The sequence below is a fragment of the Antechinus flavipes genome, chromosome 2 (genome assembly GCF_016432865.1).
Source record: "Antechinus flavipes isolate AdamAnt ecotype Samford, QLD, Australia chromosome 2, AdamAnt_v2, whole genome shotgun sequence".
Lineage (NCBI taxonomy): Eukaryota > Metazoa > Chordata > Mammalia > Dasyuromorphia > Dasyuridae > Antechinus > Antechinus flavipes.
In genome coordinates, this window is record NC_067399.1 from 387596074 (window position 1) to 387621863 (window position 25790).

Genomic DNA, 25790 nt, shown 5'->3' on the forward strand with positions numbered 1-25790 from the left:
AGGAAAAAGAGAAAAAATAATTCATTAAAACCAATGAGCATATCAAAAAAAGATCTAACATTCTGTCCAATGTATGTAACTCCCTTCACCCCAATCACTACAAAGGAGAAAGGAAGATGAAGACATCTTCTCATATCTCATCTTTGGGGGCATGATCATTTTTTATATTTTCATTTTATATTTATATTTGGTGATGCTTTCTGGCTCTGATTACTTCACTTTGTTGATACAAAGATGTTCATCTGTAGCTTTCTATCTTTCTATTTATTATCTTTTTTTTAAGTATTATTATTCAGTTGTATTTACAATTCTTTGTGACCCTAGTTTGTTTTCTTTTTCCCTGAGACAATTGGGGTTAAGTGACTTGCCTAGGGTCACACAGCCAGGAAGTGTTAAGTGTCTGAGGTCACATTTGAACTCAGGTCCTCCGGACTTCAGGGCTGGTTCTCTATCCACCGGCCACCTCGCTGCTCCATATTTTGAAAACCATATTGAGGTTTTCTTGACAAAAATACAGGAGTGGTTTGTCATTTCCTTCTCCAGCTCATTTTACAGATTAAAAACTGAGGCAAACAGGGTTCAATGATTTGAGGGCACTGAGACAGGTCACACAGTAAGTTAAGTGTCTGAAGCCAGACGAGTTCAGGCCTTCCTGACAAGCTACTTCTATTGTGCCATAGAACTATAACGAATTTGTTTGGCTGTTCCTCAACAGGCCATGTATTTTGTTTCCAATTCTTTGCTACCACAAAGTGCTCTGATGTAGTGCATACAGAAAGGTTTAACTAACCCTCAAGTCAATTTCCTTCCTGTGAAAACATTTCACTCAGACTTGTAGCGCAACATTATATAAAGGTATCATTCAAATGGTGGATCAAATAGAGAAATGACAGAATTCTCAGTACAGCCCCTTTATACTTACCTCAAAGAAGGAAGCTAAAGTTAGGTCACAGAATAGGTCAAGTTCTTTCGTCAAAGCTAAGTTGGGAAGATCTTATGCAAAATGCCAAGTTAAAGTGTTTGTTTTTTTTTTTTTTTTTCCCCAAGACAATCTTTTGGTATTACTTCTTAGTAGACAGATAATACCAAACTCTCCTTACATCTAAACGACGATCCTGCCCAATAGTTTGTTATCTGGCGTTTTTGCAGGCTAGTACTTGGTTATTCAGAAATACAGGGAGCAGAATTTCCCCTTTAGTACTTAATATTTTAAAATTTATCAATTTTAGGACATATCAACAAGTGTGGGGCCACTGCCTCCAGATTTAATGCGTGTTTTGCCCCATGTTGGGAAGGAAGATTTTTTTTCCCTTTTAACTTACAGGGTAATATAAATGTGAGTTATTACCTCAAGATATTACTTTTCCGAAGGATTCATTTTGGTAACAGGATAAGCCTCAAGCATTCCATGGAGAAATTCCTCCCAGCTGCTTAGCCCAGTGTCTGGAATATACTAGGCGCTTAATAAACTTTAATTGAATTGAACTGGAATAGTCTAGCTCAGTTGAAGCAAAAGAGGTATCAAGAGTTCCAACTCTATACCTGTTCCAGAGTTCCTTAGGTCTCAGGCTAAGGGGCGGAGCCTGCGTATAAGCACCACCCTGACTCACCTGAACTGGAGAGACAGATGACTCATTCTCCTTACCACCCCCACCCCCATCCCTTTCTCTAAGCTCTTCCAGGGTTTGGCTTCTCCTCCCCTTTCCCCTTTTAACCTCTTCCTCACGCCTTCCCCACTCCTAGGGACTTTTCCACCTTGGCACTGTAGTTCTGGGCTTGGGAAATTTATCTCGGGGGCGTACCCTACCGAGTCTCCCGCGTCTCCCAGAGAAATATGCATAGTTCTCTTATTCCCCGAGAAAAGTCTGGGAGAAGGCGCGGGACGGGAATGGCCGCGGTGGGAGGAGCCGGGAAGAGCGGCTAGGCGGGGCGGCTGCGGAGGGCGGTGCCGGGAAGAGCTTGGCGCGGGGCGGGGGGCCGGTGAAGGGCCGAGGGGCGGAGGCGCGGGCCACGGCCCATTTCCTCCTTGGGAGTCGGGACGGGAGACAAAGCGGCGGCGGTGGCAGCGCTTGGCGTAGGGACCTTTTGGATCCTTCTCTTCCTCCTGCGCTCGCACCCCTCTTACCGCAGGTAACTCCTGGCACTCCCTCAGCTCCAGACCAGGGTCCCTCCGGTGAACCTCCCTCTTCCCCGCCATTACCTACCGGGAGCCCCACCCCGGTCCGCGCCCCTCCTGCGGCTTCCCCAGAACTTTCCGAGACGCTCCGGGCGGCGCCCCTCCCGGCCTGGGGAAGTGCGGGGGCCTTGTCTGCTGGGTGCCCCTTACCCCGCCATGTTCCGGGGAACTGGGGGCGAGGCCTGCTCGAGGCCAGGAGAATTCGGGGTGGGGGGCAGGAAGAGGTCCCAGGCCCAGCCCAACCTGGTAGTTTTGTGGACAAGTTTGGGACACTCCTGGGGCTGCGGGATCGCAGGCTAAGGGTGCGGCCAAGTTTCTGAGGGTTCCGAACTAACTTTTTTTTAAGTTGTTGGGCTTCGTCAACCTCTTCTCCCCATTACCCCGCAGATCTCCGGGGCGGGGGAGGGGAGCGCTTTTTCGGGCTTCTAGTCCAGTCACTTCTCTTTTAAATAATTCTCATTTTATTCTTGGGGCGGGGCAGTGGTCAACTTGCTTTGATTGGATTACTTTTCAAATAGTTGGATGGCTCACTATTTGTGTGGTTTTTTTTTTCCTCTCTTTCTTTCCTTTTTCCCTCCCCCACCTAGAAGTTTCTCCAATCTCCGTGGTGAAACTCAGATTCTATTTTCCTTTACCTATTTACCGGTGAAAATGATGAATTAAGAAGAAAAAAAAAAGATCCTGGCCTTATTAAAATTTGAGAGCTAGCTCCATTCATATATGTTTTTCTTAAATTACGTTGCCTTGTAAATAATATGTGCCTACCACACCCATGTGACTATAACTTGTATTGTAAAAGTACTCCCAACTTTTTATGCTAATTGATCGGACTGCATTTAACTCTTTGCTTCCCTCCCCCCTTTCAGTCTTGGTGTGGAAGGAGACTAAATTGATAATTTTAGAGTTGACTAAAGTTTGCCCACTTCCCGACAAAAATGAGTTTCCCTTTGCGCAAAATGCTGATATAAACTATGTTATTTCACATCTTTGTGACTTTTTTCCGCTTTGGAATTTCTGCTTTGGAGAGTGTCCCCAGCTAAATAGCATGAGTTGAAAACTTTTAGCGAAATGATCACATCCTTAGATTTTCTTGATAGCAAAATAAGGATTCCATTTTGCTTTTAATACAGTACTAATTTTTAAACCTGCCCGTATAGGTTTGCCTCAGTTTAAGAAAATCATGTAATAAAAAGTATATAATTGTAAGTTTTTCGAATGGTAAGTAATATGTGCCATTTTAAAAATAATAAATCTATCACTTTATGGTTTGCAAAGTGCTTTCTTCACAAATCCAGTGAAGTCGATAGTGGAGGTGAATTATCCTCCTTTTACAGAGAAGAAAAGAGAAAAAGCCATTTGCTTCTATCTTGAGTCCCAATGAAAACCAAGGTCATCATACCCACCGTGCCATGCTGCTCAACACTAGACTAGATGCTATTAGGGGTATTAAAAAAAATGAAATATGATTTTTACCTTTGGAATTATAATGGTGTTATTGCCTCTGGATTAGGCTAAATCAGACTGATCAGATGTTTCCTGTTTAGAAACTTTCATTGTTTATTCATTGACTGCAAAATGAAGGATAAATTCCTTAGGCTGGCAGAGTTCTCCATAATAGATATGATTCCTCTTCCTTTTAAACCTTTTCTTTATGCCTTTTCCTCTGTCCCATCCATTTCAAACTTGTGGATTCCTTGTCATTCACAGTTGTCACCACAGAGGTGTGGTGTATTTTAAGGTGGTGGGGGTGTGTGTTGTAAAGAGTCAGAAAATTTAGGTTCAAGTTCTGGACTCTGCTTATTCTTGATCAGCTAGTTCCTTTGTCTTGGTGAGATTTCACTTTCCTCAATAGCTGATTTATCTAGTTTTTCTGTAGAAATTTCTTAATAAACCATAAGTCATTATCAAAGTTTGAACCACTAATCTTTTTTGTTTTTGTTACAGTCCTTTTCTCTGTAGAATGCTTCCCCTCCAATCTTTCTCTGCTTGATGAAATTCTGCCCACTTTTCAAGAGTTAACTCAAATGTTGACCTTTACATGAAAGTGTTCTTACTTGAATTGGAAGTAATCCCTGAAGTGCCACAATACTTTACTTTTCATGGCATTTAAAAAAATAATTTCTGTACTTGTTTTATTTCCCAGATTTGAACTCCTTGAGGAAAAGGACTGTTCAAAGCAATCTTTATCTTTGCCACATTGCCTTGCACATACATAGGCATTCAATAAATTGTTTAATGAAAAAATATAAAGTCTGTAACAAATAAGAGTACTTTTTCTTCTACAGCTGTCATTGATTGGACACATGATGAGTTATTATCTGGTAGATAACAGGATTAGTTCTTTTAGTAATTGTATGAAAACTTTTTTATGAACTTTAAAAACATACCTAGTTAGAAATTATCTGAGGTTGGATTTGAATTGGCGACTTCCTTGGTTAGCATCACCATCACTGTTCTTCCTTTGAATAAATTCTACTATTTTAGCAAATACTTATTTATATTTGCATAGGTTGTTTCTAAAAGAAAACTTTGGGATTCAGATTGAAAGATTTAATGTTATGTTTTATTTTATAAGCTTGTACAATTGATTAAAATATATCAATTTTTATTCATACTTTTATTTTTAGGTGTGATGAATAAATTCTAGTTTATTCCCCTTAGTACTGTCACAGCCTTTGAACCTATTGCTTTCAGTCTTCAATACTTCATAGCATCGTGGTTTCGGTCCTCTGAAGAGACTCTTGAAAGCCATTGAATCCAATCTCATTTTATAGATGAGGAAATAGGGAACTTTCCCTTTCCAAGGAAAGGGACTGGAAGTGAGGTCTGCCTTTTTTCCTAAAGTCACATCAATGAACAACTTGAATATATTTAACTCTTTATGTAGTCTATTAAGATATGAAAATCTGATATGGGTTTGATATAGCATCTTTGTTAATTTATGGTCAAATATTTTCATTTCTGTCCACAAACACTAGATAACACTGTACCAATTTACAGGTTATTTACCTGAACTAGTTGAAGAGATGCCATACTTCTCTTTTATAAAAGTTCCTCAAAACTGAAAGATTTAATTCAACATGTATTTATTAAACTTTTTTTATTTAAAGAAGCTTGTACCAGGTTCTGGGGAAGATAACAATGGTTAAATAAGTTAAGTTACTACTTTATTGGACCATAACATCTACTAGGAGCATATATAAATAATTGGAAGATAAAGTAGAATGTGATGTAAGTGGTAGAAAGGTTTTGCCAAGTATACAGAAAGAAAAACAGTTGATTGGGAAAAGGCTCCATGAAGGAAGTGGCATGGGTCAGGTTAGCTTTAAATATTTAGAGGGAATGATATTTGAGTACTTAATTAGGGAGAGGGAAATGAGGACAGGAATGATGAATTTTGTTAGCAACTGTTATCTAAATCCTTACTGACACAGAAAATATCAAAAAATGCTATTTAATTAGGAATAAGATGTTTTTAACACTTTTATCAATTTTAGGCTAACTTTGATATAATGCTAAATGTTATAAGTTCTGTAATAATTCATTTATATAATGCTTTATAAATTTCAAAATACTTGAACATACATTTTTTTTAAATCCTCAAAAATTGTATTTTGGAGGTGTAGGGCAGGTCCTGTTGTCTCCTTTCTACAAGTGAAAAAGTTAGAACATGAGAACTGTACCTGGTTTTCAGTTTTTGTTTTTCAGCTAATTGTGACTTTTGGCAAGGCAGGCTAAGGACAGACATCAGTTTTCCAATTTGTAAAATGAGAAGATTGTACTAATCTCTGATGTTTTTTCTGGGTTTAAAAGTCTAGTCTGTGATTTAATCAAGGTCATCAGGTAGTTGTTGATGGACCTAGGAATAGATCCTTGACTCCCAGACATTGTGTTCTTTTTTTATCATATAAAGTTGGAAAGAAAGTCAACTTAATTATAAAACTCATGTGGGGGAAGGAAGTTGTGGGTCAGGAGATTACTAGTCTTCTGTATAAACTTGATATATAATACTGAGGAAGGTACACTGTTTACTATGTAAAAGTAAGTTGACAGTATAGTAGCAGTATATAATCTGTAGTTTAAATGTATCTTGAGAAATCCATTTATATTTGGTGCTTTCACTTTTTTACCTTTCACTTGTTTCTAAACTCTGCACTTTGCTATCCAGGCACATTATTTCAATGGATCACATTCTTTTTACTGATTCTAGGCTTTCAATGCATTGTTCTTTCCTGGTTTGTATGCTTCCTACTTGATTCTTCCTTCTTAGTCTCTTTTGCCAGATCTTCTTCCATGTCATTCCTACTATCCTTTGGTGTCCCTGATGTAGTCTGTCCTGATTAGCGAGATAGATATAGCTAAGCCTGGAATCATGAAGAGCTGAGTTCAAATTCAGCTTCAGACAGTAGCTGTGTGATCCTTAATCTTTCTTTTGGTTTCCTCAGTTGTAAAATGGTAATAATACTACCACCTTCCTGAAAGGGTTGTTGTGAAGATCAGATGAAATAATACTTGTAACTTGCTTAGTAAAGTGCCTGGCATTTAGTAGGTTAATACATACCTGCTCCTTCTTCTGAGTCAGTCACTGATTTCATTAACTCCCATGAGTTCAGTTATTTCTATGCAGATAATTCCCCAAAATTATATCCAGTCCTAATATTTCTCCTGAACTCCAGTTTTGCATTACTTGCTGACTAATGGACTTAACAAAACAACTCCTTCTTTCCCTTCCCTCCAATTTTTCTCTTCTTAACCTTCCAATTATTGTCCAGTGTATCACTATCATCTCAACCACCCAAGCTCATTCATATCTTTAGCTTTATCCTTGGCTCCTCACTTTCATTCAAACCATATATCTAATCTATAGTTTAATTTTGTCCTTTCTACTTTCACATCACATATATCCTCTTTTCTCCACTCACAGGGCCACCATTCTGGTGTAGGCATTGATAATTTCATGCCTAAACTTTAGGTGCTTTCCATAGACTTTTCTGGTTGTTCAAATCTTTACTCTTGTCAGCGCTTTTTCCATTCAGTTGACAAATCTTCTCTCACAGATCTGACTCTCTCACCTTCTCTTCATACTCAATTAGCTCTAGTGAATTCCTCTTACCTCCAGAATTCTCTATGAAATTCTTTATTTTGCTTTTAAAATATTTTATGACTTGACCTCTTCCTACCTTTCCTGTCAATTTTTCTCCCTATTTTCATTGGGAAGCATTTTATTTTTTACATGAATATAGTTATTTTTGGCATCTTTCCTCCTCCCCCTCTAGTAGAAGCCATCTAATATATAGTATTTTTTTTTAAGAGATAAAAAAAAAAGGCAGAACAATTGATACAGCGAAAAAGTCCAAAAACATGTTCAGTGTGTAAGACCTGTGAACCCCTCACCTCCACAGAAGAGTAGATTAGGAGTGTCTTCTTATAATTCTTCGTTTAAACCCTGCTTGATCAATTTTATTACATTCGTTTTTGATTTTTTTGTCGTTCTTTCCATTTATATTGTTATGGTTCTTTTGCATATTGTTTTCTTAGATAAGCTTATTATAATTACATATACATATATATATCTATATACATACGCACACATACACATACACTTATTCTTGATATATCTTAGATGCCAAACTTTTATCAAAGAAATTTGATTGAAAATTCTTCCATTTGATTACTGCCCTTATTCTGGATATATTAATGTTGTCTGTGCAGAAAGAACTGTTTCAGTTTCATGTAATGATCAGTTATCTATTTTATCTTTTATCAGTTTTTTTCTAGGTATTTTATGAGAGGTTTATTCATTTCCACTGTTTCTGATTATCCTTTGTCTAATCTGTTCCATTGATCTATTTGTTTTTTAATTAAAACCAGATAGTTTTTGATTGATGACTGCTGATTTATAATATAGTTTGAGATCTAAAAGTGCTGTTTCCCTTTCATTGCTATTTCTTTTTATCATTTCCTTAACATTTTAGTTTTGGTTTTCCAAATGAATTTTGTTATTCATCAAGTTGTATAAATTATCCCCTTGGTAGTTTGATATAGTATTAAAATTATAAATTAACTTTAGTAGTATTGTTGTTTTTATTATATTGACATGAACTACCCATAAGAACTGAATACTCTTTCAGCTATTTAAGGAGCATTTTGTATTTGAACCTCTAAGTCTTTTTGTGCTCTTTTCCATTCTTAAACTATTCCTTCCCATGTACTCTACAGTCTACTGCCATTGGTTTTCTTGTTCTTTCTGGAACATCTCCCTGCCCTGTGCCCTTTCTTTGACTGTCCCTATGCCTGAAATTCTCTCCCTCTTGGCTTTCTTTAATACTTATGTCAGATTTCTTTTACACAAGGTCTTTCTTGCCCTTGTCACAAGTGACTTCTTTCTGATACTCACTTTCATTTACACTATATATCTTGTATGTAACCAGTTATTTGCATGTTATCTCCTCCATTAGAATGTGAGCTCCTAGAAAGCAGGGTTCATGTTTTTTGTCTTTTTTGTCCCCAAGGCTTAATAAGGCATGTTGTTTGACTATTTTTCTCTTGGCCTTTCCTTCTCTGTTATAGTACATACATTCATACACACATTTCTGAAAAATAAAGGAATGAAATACAGCCATCATCAATCTTTTCTACTCTCCATTCTCAGTAATCAAGAAACATTTATAAGTATTACTGTGCACCAGGCGCTGTGGCTATCCCTATTATTCAGGATATACTATCACATTTTATTATGAAAGATAAGACAGTTGTACTTAATTTACCATATATACAATACATGCAAGGTAATTTTGAGGAAACTGCCCAAAGCTCAGAACTGTCAGAAAAGATTTTTACATAGAAGGAATCTCAATTAAGCTTTGAAGGAAGCTGGGAATTCTGACATGGAAGTGAAGAAAGAGTTTCATTCCAGGCATAGGGATAGACAGCTTTTGCTGTCACAGAGACAAGAGATGGAATGTCATGTGTGAGAAACAGCAAGAAGGCCATTTTGGCTGAACTGAAGAATGTGTGAAGGTGACTAATGTTGAATAAGCCTTAGAAAGCTAGATTGGGGCCAGGTTGTGATGTGTTTTAGATGTCAGTAGGGAATTGGGAGCCACTGAGTTTCTTGAGAAGGATATGGCAAAACCTTTAAGAATATCAGAATGTCAAATGGTGGGTGGGTGTGTGGAGCATGGATTGGAGGGGGATATTCTCAAAGACAGGGAAACCCTATAAGGAGGTTGTTGGGATTAGTGGTAATTAGGAATGTTCAAGGATGTTGGTTGTATGAATGAAATGAAAGGACCAAATCCAAGTTATAGTCAGGATGCAGAATCCATAATACTGGCACTCATTATCTATATAGTGATAGAGAGTGAGGAGCTGGTGATACTTCCAAAGTTGTAAACCTCAATTACTGGAAACATAATGGTACTCTTAGAAGAAATAGGGAAGAGGATTGGGTTAAGGGAAAGCGTATGAGTTCTGTTTTAGCCTAGTTTGAAATGTTCCATAGGCAGAGCTTAGGAAAAAGGCAAGGGCTGACTGACTATATAGGCTTCATAGTATGTGATGGAAAGAGTACTTGCTTTGCACTCACAGGATTGCAGTTAAAATCAAATCTTTTCTCTTCAGTTCATTTCTGATTTCTGTTATCCCTTAGACGTGTTACTTTGCAAAAGTCACTTGATTTCATGGGCTTCACTTTCCTCATCTGTAAAATTGTTGGTCATGGTGTTTTAGATATTCTAGATGGTCTCTAAGAGAGCTTCTAGCCCTCAATCTGTGATCCTGGGGTTGTAATAATTGAATCTGATGGAACTGATGAAAGTATAGAGAGAGGAGAAGGCCTAGAGCAGAGATCTGATCTGCTTAAACTGATTTCATTTAATAAAGCATGGATATTATTTGTGAGAGTATTTTTTTTAATTCAGCAAGGACTTTTAGTGAATATATAGAGGTAGTGATCTAGGAAAGTCATTAATTAACAAGATGGAAAAATTCAGAGGATAGTGACCCAGAATGATGAAAAGAGGTCTCCCTACTTTAGAAGAGGGTGGATTTGAAGAACTGGGAATACTTAGTCTAGGAAAGAACTTAAAAGGGGAGCAGAATATTTAAAGGACTTTGGCATAGATATTAGGCTGGTTTTCTCCTTGATTCCAGAAGCCAGAACCTGAAATAACAGGTGGCAAATGCAGAGAAGCTATCTAAAAATAGAATGGACTGCCTCTTGAAGTTGTGGCTTTCCTCCCCTATGAATCTTCAGTTGAAGGCTCGAGGCATGTTAGGACTCGTTTACAGTTCTCACGTGGACTCAAAGAATTATAACATTCCTTCCAACTCTGAGATTATAAATAATTCAGTATAGAGAAATTAAAGTTTCCTTAAACAACCTTTTTTCCAATAACATGGTTAATACCATATAAATCCTTCTGTAAAGTAGGGAAAATAAACTGTAATGTCCTTCAGCTGATTGCTGACTTTTTTTTTTTTTTTTTTTAACTGTAACCAGTTACTCTTTGTAACCTTTTATTTATATCGTGTTTTTGCAGGACCAATTAATTCATGACGTTAAGTAGGATATACATTCATTCCAGAATTATACCAAAGTATTAACTGCATTTGTTTTCAGTCTTATATCTTATAAAATGTGAATCATTGAGATCTTCTCTATTCCTAATGTTGGAGGCTAGGATTGATTGTGGTCCAAAAACCACAATGTAATTCTGGATTCACTGTGCTTGATTTGTTCTGTTGTATGCTATTCACTTTGAGATTTCTAGACATTCCTAATCTAGTGTCAAATGTATAGAAAAACTCACTACAAAACAAATGTGTATAGCATTGCTATGTCTCTTTAGAAACATTTAAATGTTCATCATTTTCTTTGTTTTTGTTTTTCATAAATTTTGAGACATTTCCCCTTTTTGTGCAAATGACTCCCTAATCCTATTTCTAATGGACCTTGAAATTAATATGGCATTTCTATTTACTTGTTCCTGTATTGTCATCTATTAGAAGTATTCAATTGGGTTTTAATTTATGCTTATACTATGACTACAAGTTACTTTTACAATATATGGTAAATACAATTATACTGGACATTGTAGCTATTGCACATCATTTTCCAGTGTAATTAATTTTAACAATGTTACAAAAGATATATGGATGGTTTATTTTTGTTTTTAAATTTGTCACCTTTTCTAGTCCTTCTAGTTTAATTAATTGGGCGTTGGGAAGGAATGGAATTACTGATCCTGAAGTTATTTTCCCATCTGGACCTGTAACATTTTTTTCAGGGTTTTTTCATAGGGGGAGGAAAACACACATTTTCAGAATGTAAAGCTGTATTAATTTGTTTATCCTAAAATTTGGAGATGTGATACTTCATCCAAGGTAATATGAAGCTCAAAAATTCTATGTTTTGACCTTTTTAAAAATTAAGTACAAGGTCTTGTTATAATGTTAAATAAAAGGTGAATTCTCCAAGTTTGCTTCAGAGTATAGGATAGATTAGATTTGGTTATACAGAAAAAAAAAATCCATTATAATAAATATCAATTTACTACTTAAATTCTATTTTAATGCTAGAATTTATTAAATATTTTGTTGTGATAGTGTTTTTGTCATGATTTAACATATATACATTGCAGGCCTTGCTGACTTCTTTCTCCAGAATAGTGTTGCTATCCTGAAGATCTTCTGCTTTATTATTCAAACCAAATTTGACTGTAGTTTGTGCTTATACATTAAACTGCTACTATAAGTAAGGCTCTGAAAATATTTTGAATCTGGTCCATTTAAAGTAATTTAAAATACAGGAAACTATTAATATGTATTGGTTGTGAACTGTCCTATTTCATTTCTGAAGAGTTAGTAAATTGCTCCTGATATTTTTACATTTGGCATGTCAAATATTTAAATATTAATCACCTCTAATTATTATACTTAAAAGAATGATTAGTATACAGTTAATAGGCGAGAATTGAGAAGGTGAAAATGTTGTTTAATTACTGGTATACTTTTCCTGGAGTTCCTTGTATGGACTACAATGTATTCCCAGAAATAGCACAATCATCATTTATGTTTAGTTAGGTTCCTGAGTTTCAAGAAAAAATGGACTATTTTTAGCTGAACATCACATCATTTTGTCAGTCTTCTGGGGATGGGGTGGGAGAAACTAACCTGGCTAAATAGAACTCTAGCTTGATCACTTAGAGTACAGATGTTGCCTAGTCATCATTATCCCTTTGAAGTTATGTTCAATATTTTCATTTAAATCTTTATTGAATTGAGGAAGGGTTGGGGTAGCCTTTGAAAGAAATCAAAGTTTAACTGAAATCTTTAGAGTAAGTAAAAACTAGTGTTCTGTTTTTGTTTTATTTTTTAGTTAGCTGAATTTAAATATTACTTACAGACTTTAATACTTATTCTCTGTTGTTCTTTCTTTTCACTCCATTTTCTAAGATTAAAGCATTTTAATACCCCATTCCTCAGTCTAATTGTTGAATGATTTCTTTCATTTCAATTCTACATGGGCAGGGTCAAATCTACTTTAGATAATTCACCATTTTAATGTGTTTAAGAAGTGGAACCAAGAAAAGTTTGTGTATGAAACTGGAAATAACTTAGTTATGGTTTGCCTTAAAAAAAAAAAAGTTATGCTGAGTTTAATATAATTGCAATAGAAGTTTGTGTTCCCTTCTGAACTTTTTTGTTTTTTCCCTTCAAGTTGCTTATCTTACTGGATTTCCTTACTAGAAGTAATTTTTACTATTTACACTATTTTCTTTTGATCTATCTTGTTCATTTAACAATTTTCTTGCGTGACTTTTTTTTGCGTACATGTCATTCACTTTCCCCTATTCTCAAAACCTTGATGTTATCTTTGTCTCTTTCTTCTTTTTCCTTATTCATAACTTTACTGTGAAAGAAACTAATCAAGACAATTAACATGAATTTATTAAAGATATACTATATGCCATAGACCATTCTCTAGTGACACAAAGAAAGGCAAAAAGCTGTCTACTTACAGCTTCAGTAACTATCAACACACAGAATAAATCTCCCAAGATAATAATTTCTTTATATTACTAAGGAAAACAACAGGGAAAACATAGATATTTTCAGAACAACTTAAATATATAAGATATCTGGGAAATAATGTACAAAGACACAGAGGATTTATAATATAGCTACAAAATACACTTTTCAGAAATAATATTAATAGTTGGGCAATGCCTAATATAATGAAAATTGTCACCTAAATTGGTCTAGAGATTTAGTGCTATGAAAAATTACCAAGGGATTACTTTAAACAATAATAATAAAATTCATTTAGAAGCAAAATAAATCAAGAAATGAAAAGTGTAAAAAAAAAAATTAAGAGAGAACCTGATAAGCAAAATTATTTGATGCTACTTAAATAGTAGAGAAGTAAAGACTTGATAATCAATAATAGAAAGAAATAGATAAAGCCATTTCAGTGTTTGATAAATTTAAAAATTACTGAATGCCTTATTGAACAAGAATTCCCATGGAAACTACAAAGCATTTTGGCAGAAAATAGATTTAGAAAAACATCATAAACCATAGCAAATAGTTTCCAAAGAGAAAAAATCACAACTAGTTTAGCCATTCCCAGTTAATGGGCATCTACTTTGTTTCCAAATCTTTACTATCACATAAGTGCTGTTGTAAATTGTTTGGTGTATATGGGGACTTATTTATCATCAGTCCATCTCTGAGGTACAAGCCTAGTAGTTGGAGTGGGCAGTTTTTCAAAATGGTTGCCTTACCGATTCACAACTCCAACAATGATGCACTACAGTGTTTTCTCACAACTCCTCAAACAATGATTGTTCCCAACTTTTATCATCTTTCTCAGTTTGCCAAATTTAAGGTAAACTTAAGATTGTTTTGATTTGCAATTCTGGTATTAGTGATTAGAAGTGTTCTGTCATAGTTTCATAAATTATTTGCGATTCTTTATAACTGAGTCATGTCAACAATATTTGACAACAGATTCGATATGTGTTGTAAGTTATGGAGTAAAGGTTGCAAAACTGTGTGATTGTAGGACTGTTATGTTGCAGGACTATGTGAGCAGAATGATGCCTACAGTAAAACAAAAGTTGGAAAGGGGAGGGGATTATAGAGAGAGAAGAGGAATAAAAGGTTCTGGTTTTGGATTTGTTGAATTTGAGGTGCCATAAAACAAAACTGGGTGAGAGGTATTCAAAAGGTAGTTGGTAATGTGGGTCTGCTGCTTAGGGCTGGATATTAAGATATGGGAATCATCAGTACAAAGATAATTATTGGACTTACAGGAAATCCCCAAGTAACACGAGAGAAATGAGAACGTGACCCAAAGTTAATTTCAGATGCAGATAGATAGAATAGTACATCAAGTTTACATGGGCCTCTGAAAGTTTGAAAAGGATTTTACATTAAGTTCTTTGATTTCGTTTTGAGGTAGGTGAATGGGGAAACTGATGCTTAAAAACCTCCCAAACCCCACTCCTACTGTTAGCACTGTCCTTCTGAAATAATCTTCCATTTACACTGGAAGTGTTTATACTATATGTTTTTGTAACTTTTTCTTTGCAGCCATGACACTTAGGGTAATAAGTTCTTACTAAATATTTGTTGACTCATTGACTGACCCAGAGTTAGTGAGTGTGATCTGGATAAAGAGCCAGAAAAGGAAACTGAGGAGCAAACAGGGTATATAGTGGGGAAAAGGAAGGACAGGAATGACAACGTCCTGAAAAACTAAAGAAGATATTTCCTGAGGAACATCTTCATTAACATCAAAAGCTGTAGAGGTTAAGAAAAAAGGGTAGGAACTGAGAAATAATGCATTATATTTGGCAGTTAAAACGTTAATTTTTCTTAAAAAGAGCAACACCATTTGAAGGATAAGGTCTGTATAGGTCCTTTTTCTATCAAACAATGTGAATAGGGTTTAAAGAACCTTAATTTTAAAATATATGCCCATGAAAACAAAAGATCTTGCCTCTTCTTCTGATTTATGATTACATTCATCCCTCCTGGTAAAAATAAGGAATTTTTAAAGCCTTCACTATTTCTAGTCAAGCTAATTCCATAACCTAATGAGGTTATTATTCAATTTTAATTAATGAATAATAGTAATTAAATGATTCTCAAGGAGGAGAAGCCATATAGAAGTCTCTTTCTGCCTTACCTACATAAATTAAAGTAGGACAAACACCAGGCAAGTGTTTAAGTGGCCAGGGGACAGAAATCTAGGAGTTGTGGTGGCAATTTTTAAAATGGAAGAAGAGAAAAGGGCTGTAGAAGAAAAAAGGAAGAGGAGGAAGAAGCAACATTTTACCATATCAAAGGATCTGATTATGGCAAAGTATCTCATTGTATACATCAAACTATATCCCTTTCTAAACACATTAAACATTAATTTACAAAGGAATAGTTGCATCACTCTTAAAATATGTCTGCTACAAAAACTTCATTCCATTTCTCCAATCTACTAAATGCTGTTTTAAAAAATCCAGGTTAAGTTAGTGCAATGTTAATATTGTTCATTTAAATGCACATCAGGAAATTTAGTAATTAAATTTCCCAAAGCAGTGTTAACAGCTACATTGTGCAAGATATTTTGGAATATTCTGAGCCATCATATGAATGTTAGATTACATGAACATAAAATGGCATTGACACAACTGAGGTTCATCCTTGAATCTAACTGCCTAAAGCACAACTTAAATATTTTAAAGTATATAAATATAAATTATATGTATATAAATATATATAAATACACACACACGTTTTTTTTTTTTAATTTTTTTTATTTAATAATTACATTATATTTACACTCATTTCTGTTCCGATTTTTTTTTCCCCTCCCTCCCTCCACCCCCTCCCCTAGATGGCAAGCAGTCCTTTATATGTTGGATATGTTGCAGTATATCCTAGATACAATATATGTTTGCAGAACCGAACAGTTCTCTTGTTGCGTAGGGAGAATTGGATTCAGAAGGTATAAATAATCCGGGAAGAGAAACAAAAATGCAGATAGTTCACATTCGTTTCCCAATGTTCTTTCTTTGGGACACACACACGTTTTTAAAGAATTTGATCAGATTTTCCATAATTCCCCAAACATGTCATTTTTTCAAACTCATATCTCCAGGGAGAAAAAGTGTCAAGGGCCCCTTCCCAAAGTGTGATTGATCCTATTGACAAAAACTACTATTTCCTCCCCCACATTTCCATACCCAGAGATTTAAATTAATGACATATATTCAAACCTTCAAATGATGATCAAAACTATAATTTCAGGATAATAAACTTTCTACCAATTCATATTTTTCTAGCTCATGCAAATATTACATAGACTATATGGTAAATGATTTCTTTAAATGGTTCAACTGATAAGATAGTTTTTCTTATTATTGGTGTATATATGTGTATATATGTGTGTGTGTGTCTGTCTGTATATAAATATGTTGATTACTGACAGTATTAAGCAACAAACAAAAAATGGCCTAAAAGGGAGCATCTTCTGCCCACAGGGCACCATGGTTTAGATTGGAAATGGAAACAGTGCTGGATCTGGAGTCAGAGACTCTCACTTAAGATTCAAATTGGGTTCAAATTGGAGCTCTCCTAGGAAACAGCTTCTCTGGGTCAGTGTCTTCATCTATAAAAATAAAGGGACTGATTCTAATTCTATATTTTTGATCTTATGAAATAAAAGACATGGCTGATTCTATTGAGATGAAACCACTTTCCTTTTGTACTGGGGAGAAAGGAAGTTCCCTACAATTATATTTATTGCCTTTTCTTTTGTCTTTTATCTCCTCCATGCAGGGCTTAGTACAAGGTGATAAGAGTGATGGGAAATGGAGGATTTATAGTCATAGGACCTAGGTTCATATCCCAACTTTACCATTTAGTACATGTGTGACCTAATAACCATTTAACACTCTAGAACCTCAGTTTCTTTGTTGTTGTTGTTGTTGTTGTTTTTTAAGAAATTCGTGTCTGTGGTATCTACGTTTTTTATTTTTAAATTTTTTTTATTATTTTTTTTTGTTTGTTTTTTGTTTTTTAATAACTTTTTATTGATAGAATGCATGCCAGGGTAATTTTTTACAGCATTATCCCTTGCAGTCACTTCTGTTCCGATTTTTCCCCTCCCCCAGATAGCAAGCAGACTTTTACATGTTGAATAGGTTACATTATATCCTAGATACAATATATGTGTGCAGAACCAAACAGTTTTCTTGTTGCACAGGGAGAATTGGATTCAGAAGGTATAAATAACCCGGGAAGAAAAACAAAAATGCAAACAGTTTATATTCATTTCCCATTGTTCTTTCTTTGGGTGCAGCTGCTTCTGTCCATCCTTGATCAATTGAAACTGAATTAGCTTTCTTTATCGAAGAGATCCACTTGACATGGCTTATTCTTGATGAAACCATGCTGACTTAGTGACTACTACTTGCCTTTTTTTTTTTAAGATCTTCGGAAACTATCTCTTTAATATTCTGAATTTTATCAGTCAGTTCATTTGTCTGTAATTTGCAAACTCCATTTTCTTTCCATTTCTGAAAATAAGGACATAATCTCCTTTTCATTTCTGTAGTATATTATCTTCAGTCTTCCAACATTACTGACATTTGCTCTGCAATCATATGTACCATTGTAGTTTATCTGTGCTCTTTATTTTTCAGATGCTGAAATAAAAACTCTTTGTTGTCTTTCTAACATTTATTGAATGTTCTGGGGACAATCTATTAATTAGTTTGGTTATCCTTGTATCTCTTTGAATATCTAAAACATTACTGGGTCCTAATTATAATAAGCTACATTTTAGCAAGCTAAAACTTAAATCACCACTTAAATTTTACTGGCTTTCAGGTTGACCTGTGCTAGTCCCTTTAAGCAAATGAATTCTATCTATAAAATCAAAATAATCAATTAGAAATCATAATATGATTATAAAAAGCAAATTTAAAACCCTGAGACAAATTACCTATGAAACTGCATTTGCTTATATTTAATGGATTTGCATTAATAAAAACTGGTCAAACAGAATTTTTATTCTGTCTAATCACATTTATTTATGTGATTATACCTAAACCCAAATTTTTGAATAGCTCAACATTAAAAACAAATCTAGATGAGACTTTTTAGCCCATGTTTGATCAGACCAGAGTTTATTTCAGGTTGGTGTGTGTATGCATACATATACATAAAAATAATCAGTACATTCAAGTTGACCAATAATGGGCTTATCTCTGATAGATGGTGTAGTTTCAAAATCCCACATGTTTACAGTTTTTATGATATTAGAAAAGTGATTCCTTTATAATATTGAGAATGTGATGAGTACATTTTAAAAAACGAGGGTATTACTTTAGAACAATTTTTAAAATTCTAAGCAAAGTTGGAATGTAGAACCCAACACTACCTGCTTTTCTAGTCCATTGGAAATTTGACCCTCGTGACACTGTCTGGTGACCTATATATTTGATTAAGTATGCCCTGAAAATTTTCTGAGTAGTGAGTGGTTTTGACTGGCATTGTGCAAGGTTAGCAGACTTATAGCATTTGTTTTAATAGAATGATATAAAGTAGTCTCTTAAATTTGATTTGCTGTGGACCCAGTATGGGAATAAGGATGGAGAGGGAGAAAGAAAAGGAGGAGGAAATGGGTGAGGATATGAGAGGAAGGGAAAGGAGGAAAAAAGAGAGGAAAAGAGGGAGAGAGATTATACAGTACTCTTTGTACTGTTCTATAAATTATTGAACAACAGAATAAATTTTGTTCAATATTAAAATATTTTTGAAGAAATAATTAGATGTATTCACTTACAAATAAGCAAAAAAAATTGTTGTCTTGGTATTCTAGTTTGGGAGTGTTTGAAGATTTGCTTGCAAGTAAAGGTTGCATTGGACAAGTAAAATGAAACTAAGTATATTGGATTAAAAAAATTTTTTTTGGCCTCCTCAGAAATATATAAAATAGGATTTTGCTGAATGAAACATAGTTTAATTAGTCCCAGCCCTCAGGATGCTAAGGCGTCTTCTCCTGTCCCACTTGTTTTTATGCTGTGGCACAATTAGAATTAACTCATTCCTTTTTAAACAATTCAGAGAATATACTTGTTTTAATGATTCAGTATATCCTGTTGCCATGCTCACTAGCCACTGGGCCTATTAATGTTGTATCAGCTCCTTATCTAAAAATTCTGTCTGGGATTGGGAGCTTGTATTCTGTATTTGTCAAAACTACCAGCCTATGCATAGAGCTAAAGATAATGGAAGCTATATATACTCAAAGCTGACCTTATTTGACATCTCTTCTATTGGAGTTGCCATCTCTATGGCAGCATTGCTCTTTTAGCAATGCTTCCTTCCCATTTTTCATTGCGTTCACACTTTGATATTTTCAATAAGTCTGTAATCTCATCAATGTAGAGCATTCCTTCCATTAGGGAACGAAGTCTACAGCTTATACATGCTATCTTATCCTGTACAATTCTTGTCTATATTTTCCCACAGTTATACCAGAGGATCTGCATAATATAGTGGAGGCCTTCTGCTATATCTTTGTATGTGTTATATGAGAACAAGTGAAGTTGGTATTTTAGTTGCCTATCTTGTATCCCTTAGTTTTAACAAATTGTTAGCAGACCTCCCCTTCAGGTGATACCCTTATCATGCTTCTTCTGAATGTATTATCTTTGGAAATAAATAGTCTTCTTGTGTCCATGATGTCTCAAAATTAGGATTACTCATCAAATACAAATAGTTTCAAGTTGTGGAAACCATCAATTCTTAGATCCATTTTCAGGAATCTCATCTGACTTTCTTAGAAAAAAGGAGAAGTAGAAGAAAGTATCCAGAGTCTAGAAGGCTGGGAACTAATCTCTTTGACTGCCATATACTTTTACTTTAAAAAAAAAAGTCATTTTCTCTTTCCAGAGGGGAGGGCAAGAAAAGCCCCGTCCAACTCTGCCTTGTGCACAGAGTCCAGAAGATAAGATGAGAGGAGAGCATATGAAAACAAGATAAGCTATTTTATAGTCAGTGGAAGGGAGAGCCCTTATTTAGAGTTTATCCCATCTGATTCTCATGTCACCAGTCATTGGAAATAACCCAAATCATGGGGAATAATCTGAGCAGTTCTAATGTTCTCACCCATATGTATATGTATATGTTAGGGTTCATGTTATTCCCTGGGAGGTGCAATGCTCTGAAATCACATCAGCTGATGAAGGACTTAACCATTTCATCATCAAGATTCAACAAATGTATTGGATCCAAATATTTGTGAGAAAAGCACAACAGTCTAAGTTAAAAATTTCAGTCCTACATTATATATTTTACTATTTAGGCTTTTTTCAAATGTTTATATCTGATGTTTTTAGTTCACCTACATTTTCCATTACATCTGTCTTCCCCTCTCAAAAAGCTATCTCTTATAACAGTTAAAAAGTGAAAGAAAAAAGAAATTAGCTACTCAATATATTGTATGTAGAGTTCTACATTCATTGTGTCTAATATGTGCAAAGAAGCAGAGTGAATGTCTTTTCATATTGCTTCTTTGGAACCAGCCCTAACCATTAAATTTCATGGCATTTATTTTTAAGTTTTTTTCTTGCTAGTCTTTTCATTTACATTATTACAGTAGTGTGTGTTTTTGATTTAATTTTGCTTGACCTCAGTTTATATAAGTGTTACATCGATCCTTTTCCTTGTATTCTTGATTTCTTACAACATTTTAGGTGATCCATTCAAGTGCTCCACTTTGTTTTAGCCCTTCTTTCTAAAAAGTAACTACTTTGTTTCCAGTTATTACTACAGTGTTGCTGTATATGGAACCATTTTGCTGTACAGGACTTTTGAGGTATATACACTTGGCATATACCTTGTTAAAGCATATAGACAACTTCAAATAGTTCGATTAGTTTTGAGAAAAATTGGACCAGGTTGATTTTCATTCATCTTTAGTGATCAAGACCATTCTTTCATATGGTTTGTTCTCATACTCATTTTTAGGGGATGGCTTTTCAGAAGCAGTGTGATGTACTAGTAAGATATTTGGCCTCAAAGCCAGGAAAACCTGAGTTCAGGTTTTGTTTCTGATACATACTGCTTGTTTGACTTTGAATAAGTTGCTTAACCTTGTTTTTTAAGGCAATGCTTTTTAAGACTAAATGATAAAGAAGAGGGTAACCTACATTAGTAGAAGAGATTCTCTGGTTTACTGAAATCTTAAGTTTAAGTTCATTATTATTACTTGTCTATGTAGTTTAGTTATTAGGCCCTGATGAGAAATATTTCATGCAATTTTTTTTTGTTAGTTGACTACTTCTTTTTCCCTAGTTACATTAATTTGCAAAAGCTTTTTGTCATTTCATATGTCAAAATCATCTATTTAGTTTTTTTTTTTTTTTTTGATCCTCCCTAATAGGACCCTTTTTTGGTTAAAAATTCATCATGTACTCATACTGCAAGATATTTTAGGAGTAAGTCTGCCAAAGTACTTGTATATTACAGTATAGATAGCTTTAAAAATGCTCCTAAAAAAATAAAGAATTTAAAGTATTTGGAATAATATTCATTGCTCTTGGAAGGACTATGCCAATAGCATGAAAATGACAATGACATCAAAATTAATTTACAGATCTAATGTTATAACATTCAAACCACCAAAGATACTTTATAGAGCTGGACAAAAATAATAAAATATCAAAGGCAATAATGAGGGAAAAAAGAAGAATAAAGAGAAAATACCATCTCCAGATCTGTATATAAGGCAATAACTATTAAGTTACCTGGTTACAAAAAATATATATAGAATCATTAGAGAAAACTAGATGAGGAAAAAATAAAATATAACCAAATTCAACTCAATGTTCAATAAACCCCAAAACATAAATTACCTAGAGTTGATGGGAAAAGTTTGAAGAAACTTAAATTTTATAGCATATGCTAAAATAAATTCAAAATGGATATGTGATCTGCATATTAAGATAAGATTATACCATAAGAGAATTAAACAAAGGACAGATCATACTACCTTTCAATCATCTCTTAATTTCTTCCTTTTTGTCTCATTTTTTAGTGTATTCATGCTCCTATAACCATACAGACTGCTCCCTATTAAGAAAAGAATAGTTAAGCAAATTGACCAATAAAATATATATCTTGTCTCTTGCCTCTTGTCAGTTTTGTTTTAGTTTTATAAAGCATTACTTAGAATCTGTCATAATCCTCTATAGGTTTAATTAGTTTTTAAACAAATTAGTTTGTATTCCAAAGTAACGTTGACTTTGGCTACCTAATCTCTGTATTTGGCTACTAAAGTGGTTTCCAGGCTAATGTGATCTTGGACTTCTTTTAGCCTTAGTTGTGGCAAATACTTTGATTAAAATTTTTTGTTGTTGTTTCCTAGTTTGGTTAGTTAGTTAACACTTAGTTGGTGTTAGTAGTTTAGTTCAATAGTTTATATTGAAATTGTGGAAATTTTTCACAGAACCTTTTCATTTTTTATCCTCCATTTTAAAGATGATTTTGACTTTTGCTTTAACTAATCAAGTGTATTCCGACAGCTTATTTCCAAAAAATTCTTCTGGATAAAAGTATTAATAATTTAAGTGTGAGACATCTGAATAGTGAAATCATTTCTCCTGTGAAAACTGAGACAGACCTACTATATAACTATAAGGAAGCCATCTTTCTTTATAGTCTTTATTTTTGACTTAAGTGTCAAAGTATGTATTGATTTGGTTTATAGGATCATCACATTCTTTTTAGATTTTTCTCACCGTTTTTATCTTCTACAACAGATATTGATGCACATACCTCAGTTATATTCATGGTGGTCTATTTGCTTATGCTTCTTATAAGCATAACAAAGCAAGTTGATCATTGTCCCATGTCCCATTCTTAATGCCATTCTGAAACCATCTCTGACAACTTCCTTTTTGTTTGCCTCTATACGGTGAACTTGTAAGATATCCTGCTGCAGCTGCCTTTAATTTTTGATTTTATCATGAGATGAATATTGAGATATTGATCTGGTCGAGAGAGAAACAGACAAGTAGATATATTGTGACCCAGTTTGCAGTCCTAGAAATTTTTTCAGGTCTACCTTGTATGTTTTTCATTTATGTGGTTTTTATAAAAGTTTTATAAAAGTACCTAAAATGAAAGATAATTTTGACATGAAACTTAGTGATATTTTGTAAATATGCTTGCCAGAGTTTGACTGTTGTGTTGCTTGTATCTCCAGATATGACTGCTGTACATGCAGGCAACATAAATTTCAAATGGGACCCCAAAAGTCTGGAGATAAGGACTCTGGCAGTGGAAAGACTTTTGGAGCCTCTTGTTACTCAGGTAAGAATTTACACAATTGTCTTGAAGCTTAATAGTATCATTTGAGAAGGGGGGGCCTTAACTTTCATGTTGAATTGTGTTTTTTGAAGACCTACAAAGTTAGAGAATTAGAAGGATCTTTCTTATTTTTGTAGATGAGGAAACAGAAGCTCTATAGCTTCCCGGTAGTAGTAGGACTAGGATAAGCAACCATATCTTTTGAGTCATACTCCATTGTTCTTTCAGTATTTGGCCTTCAATATAAATATAGTGATGATTAACCATTACAAGTGATAATAGAAATTGACAAGTTTTAGAGGTGGTATTTTTGTGCCATTTGTGAAAACGCTTTTATGATAGAAATTCATTATCTCTAAGATGCTAGTACTCTTATATAGTAAAGTTAACGGTGGCAGTATCTTTATTTGGTAAAAGAGAGACTTATTCATGACTTTTCAACTGGGAAATGTCAGGACCAGGATGTAAATCCAGGGCTCATGACTGAGATCAGCATTCTTTCTACCACCACACATTATGCCTCTTTTATACAAAATTCTTGAAAGGTTGACACTACCTACCTGGCTTATGCTTGTTTACTGTATAAGTAAGAAACCTTTAAAATTACGGTAAGTTTTATAGGTCAGTCAATCAGCAGTAAGTGCCAGGCACCATGCTTAGCACTAGAGAAACCAAGAAAGGCAAAAGAAAGTCCCACTCAAACCCTGGTCTAGAGCTCACATTCTAGTAGGAGAACAATATGAAAACTATTGTACACAAATAAGAAGATAGAAACAGTGTAAATTGGAGGTAGTCAAAAGAGAGAATGCACTAACAGCAGTGAACATTAAGAAAGCCTTCTTCTTAAAGATGGAATTTCTTCTAGGATTTCAAAGAAGCCAAGAGATGGAAATGAAAGAGGGAAAATATACTAGGCATGGGGAATAGCCAGTGAATATCCTTAGAGTGTAGCAGTGGAGTGTTTTCTGTGAAAAAGATCAAGGAGGTCAGTGTCACAGAGAGCATGGAAGGAGTGGGAATTGGGGTGGAGAAATTGTGTGTGTGTGTGTGTGTGTGTGTGTGTAATTATGACTTGATAGACTTTTTGTTGTTATTCTTTTTTTTTAATACTTTTTTATTTGCAAGATATATGCATAGTAATTTTTCAGCATTGACAATTGCAAAACCTTTTGTTCCAATTTTTACTCTCCTTCCTCCCACTGCCTCCCCCAGATGGCAGGTAGACCAATACATGTTAAATATGTTAAAGTATATATTAAATACAATGTATGTATACATATCCATACAGTTATTTTGCTACACAAGAACAATCGAACTTTGAAATAATTTACACTGAACTTGTGAAGAGAATCATAAATGCAAACAGACAAAACAAAGGGATTGGAAATGCTATGTAGTGTTCACACTCATTTCCCAGAGTTCTTTCTCTGGGTGTAGCTGGTTCTATTCATTATTGAACAAATGAACTGATTTGGTTCATCTCATTGTTGAAGAGAGCCACATCCATCAGAATTGATCATCATCTAGTATTGTTGAAGTATATAATGATCTCCTGGTCCTGCTAATTTCACTCAACATCAGTTCATGTAAGTCTCCAGGCCTTTCTGAAATCATCCTGCTGTTCATTTCTTACAGAAAAATAATATTCCATAACAATCATATACCACAATTTATTCAGCCATTCTCTAATTGATGGGCATCCACTCAGTTTCCAGTTTCTAGACACTACAAAGAGAGCTGCCACAAATATTCTTGCACATACAGGTCCTTTTCCCTTCTGTAAGATCTCTTTGGGATATAAGCCCAGTAGTAACACTTCTGGGTTAAAGGGTATGCACAGTTTGATAACGTTTTGAGTGTTGTTCCAAACTGTTCTCCAGAATGGCTGGATGTATTCACAGTTCCACCAACAGTGTATCAGTGTGGGGGTGGAGAAATTTAAGGTATAAGAAGTCTGAAAAAGAAGTAGGGAGTCAAGTTGTGAAAGACTTTTTGAGGGTTTTACATTTAATTCTAGTGGTGATGGGAGCCTCTTGAATTGATGATTGGGTGACAGGGAAAATGTGAGTTCTAGGAAGATTACTTTGACAACTAAGTGTAAGATAATGGACTAGGGAGAGATTTGAGGTAGGAATATCCACCAGTATTGTAATAATCTAAGAGTAAGGTGGAAGTGGCAGAGTAGAGAGTATATGTGACAAATGTTAATTTGTAATTATAATTATAA

General features: G+C 34.6%; 1 protein-coding gene across 1 annotated transcript in view; it reads left to right on the forward strand.

Annotated features, from left to right (window-relative positions):
• The first annotated feature begins 2032 nt into the window (after window positions 1-2032).
• CTNNA1 (catenin alpha 1) overlaps window positions 2033-25790 on the forward strand; it is a 154812-nt gene continuing 131054 nt past the window's right edge. Inside the window, exons 1-2 of the mRNA XM_051978486.1 lie at window positions 2033-2130; window positions 23460-23566. Of these exons, the coding sequence (XP_051834446.1) occupies window positions 23462-23566 (105 nt within the window). The 5' untranslated portion in view covers window positions 2033-2130; window positions 23460-23461. The remainder of the gene's footprint in view (window positions 2131-23459; window positions 23567-25790) is intronic.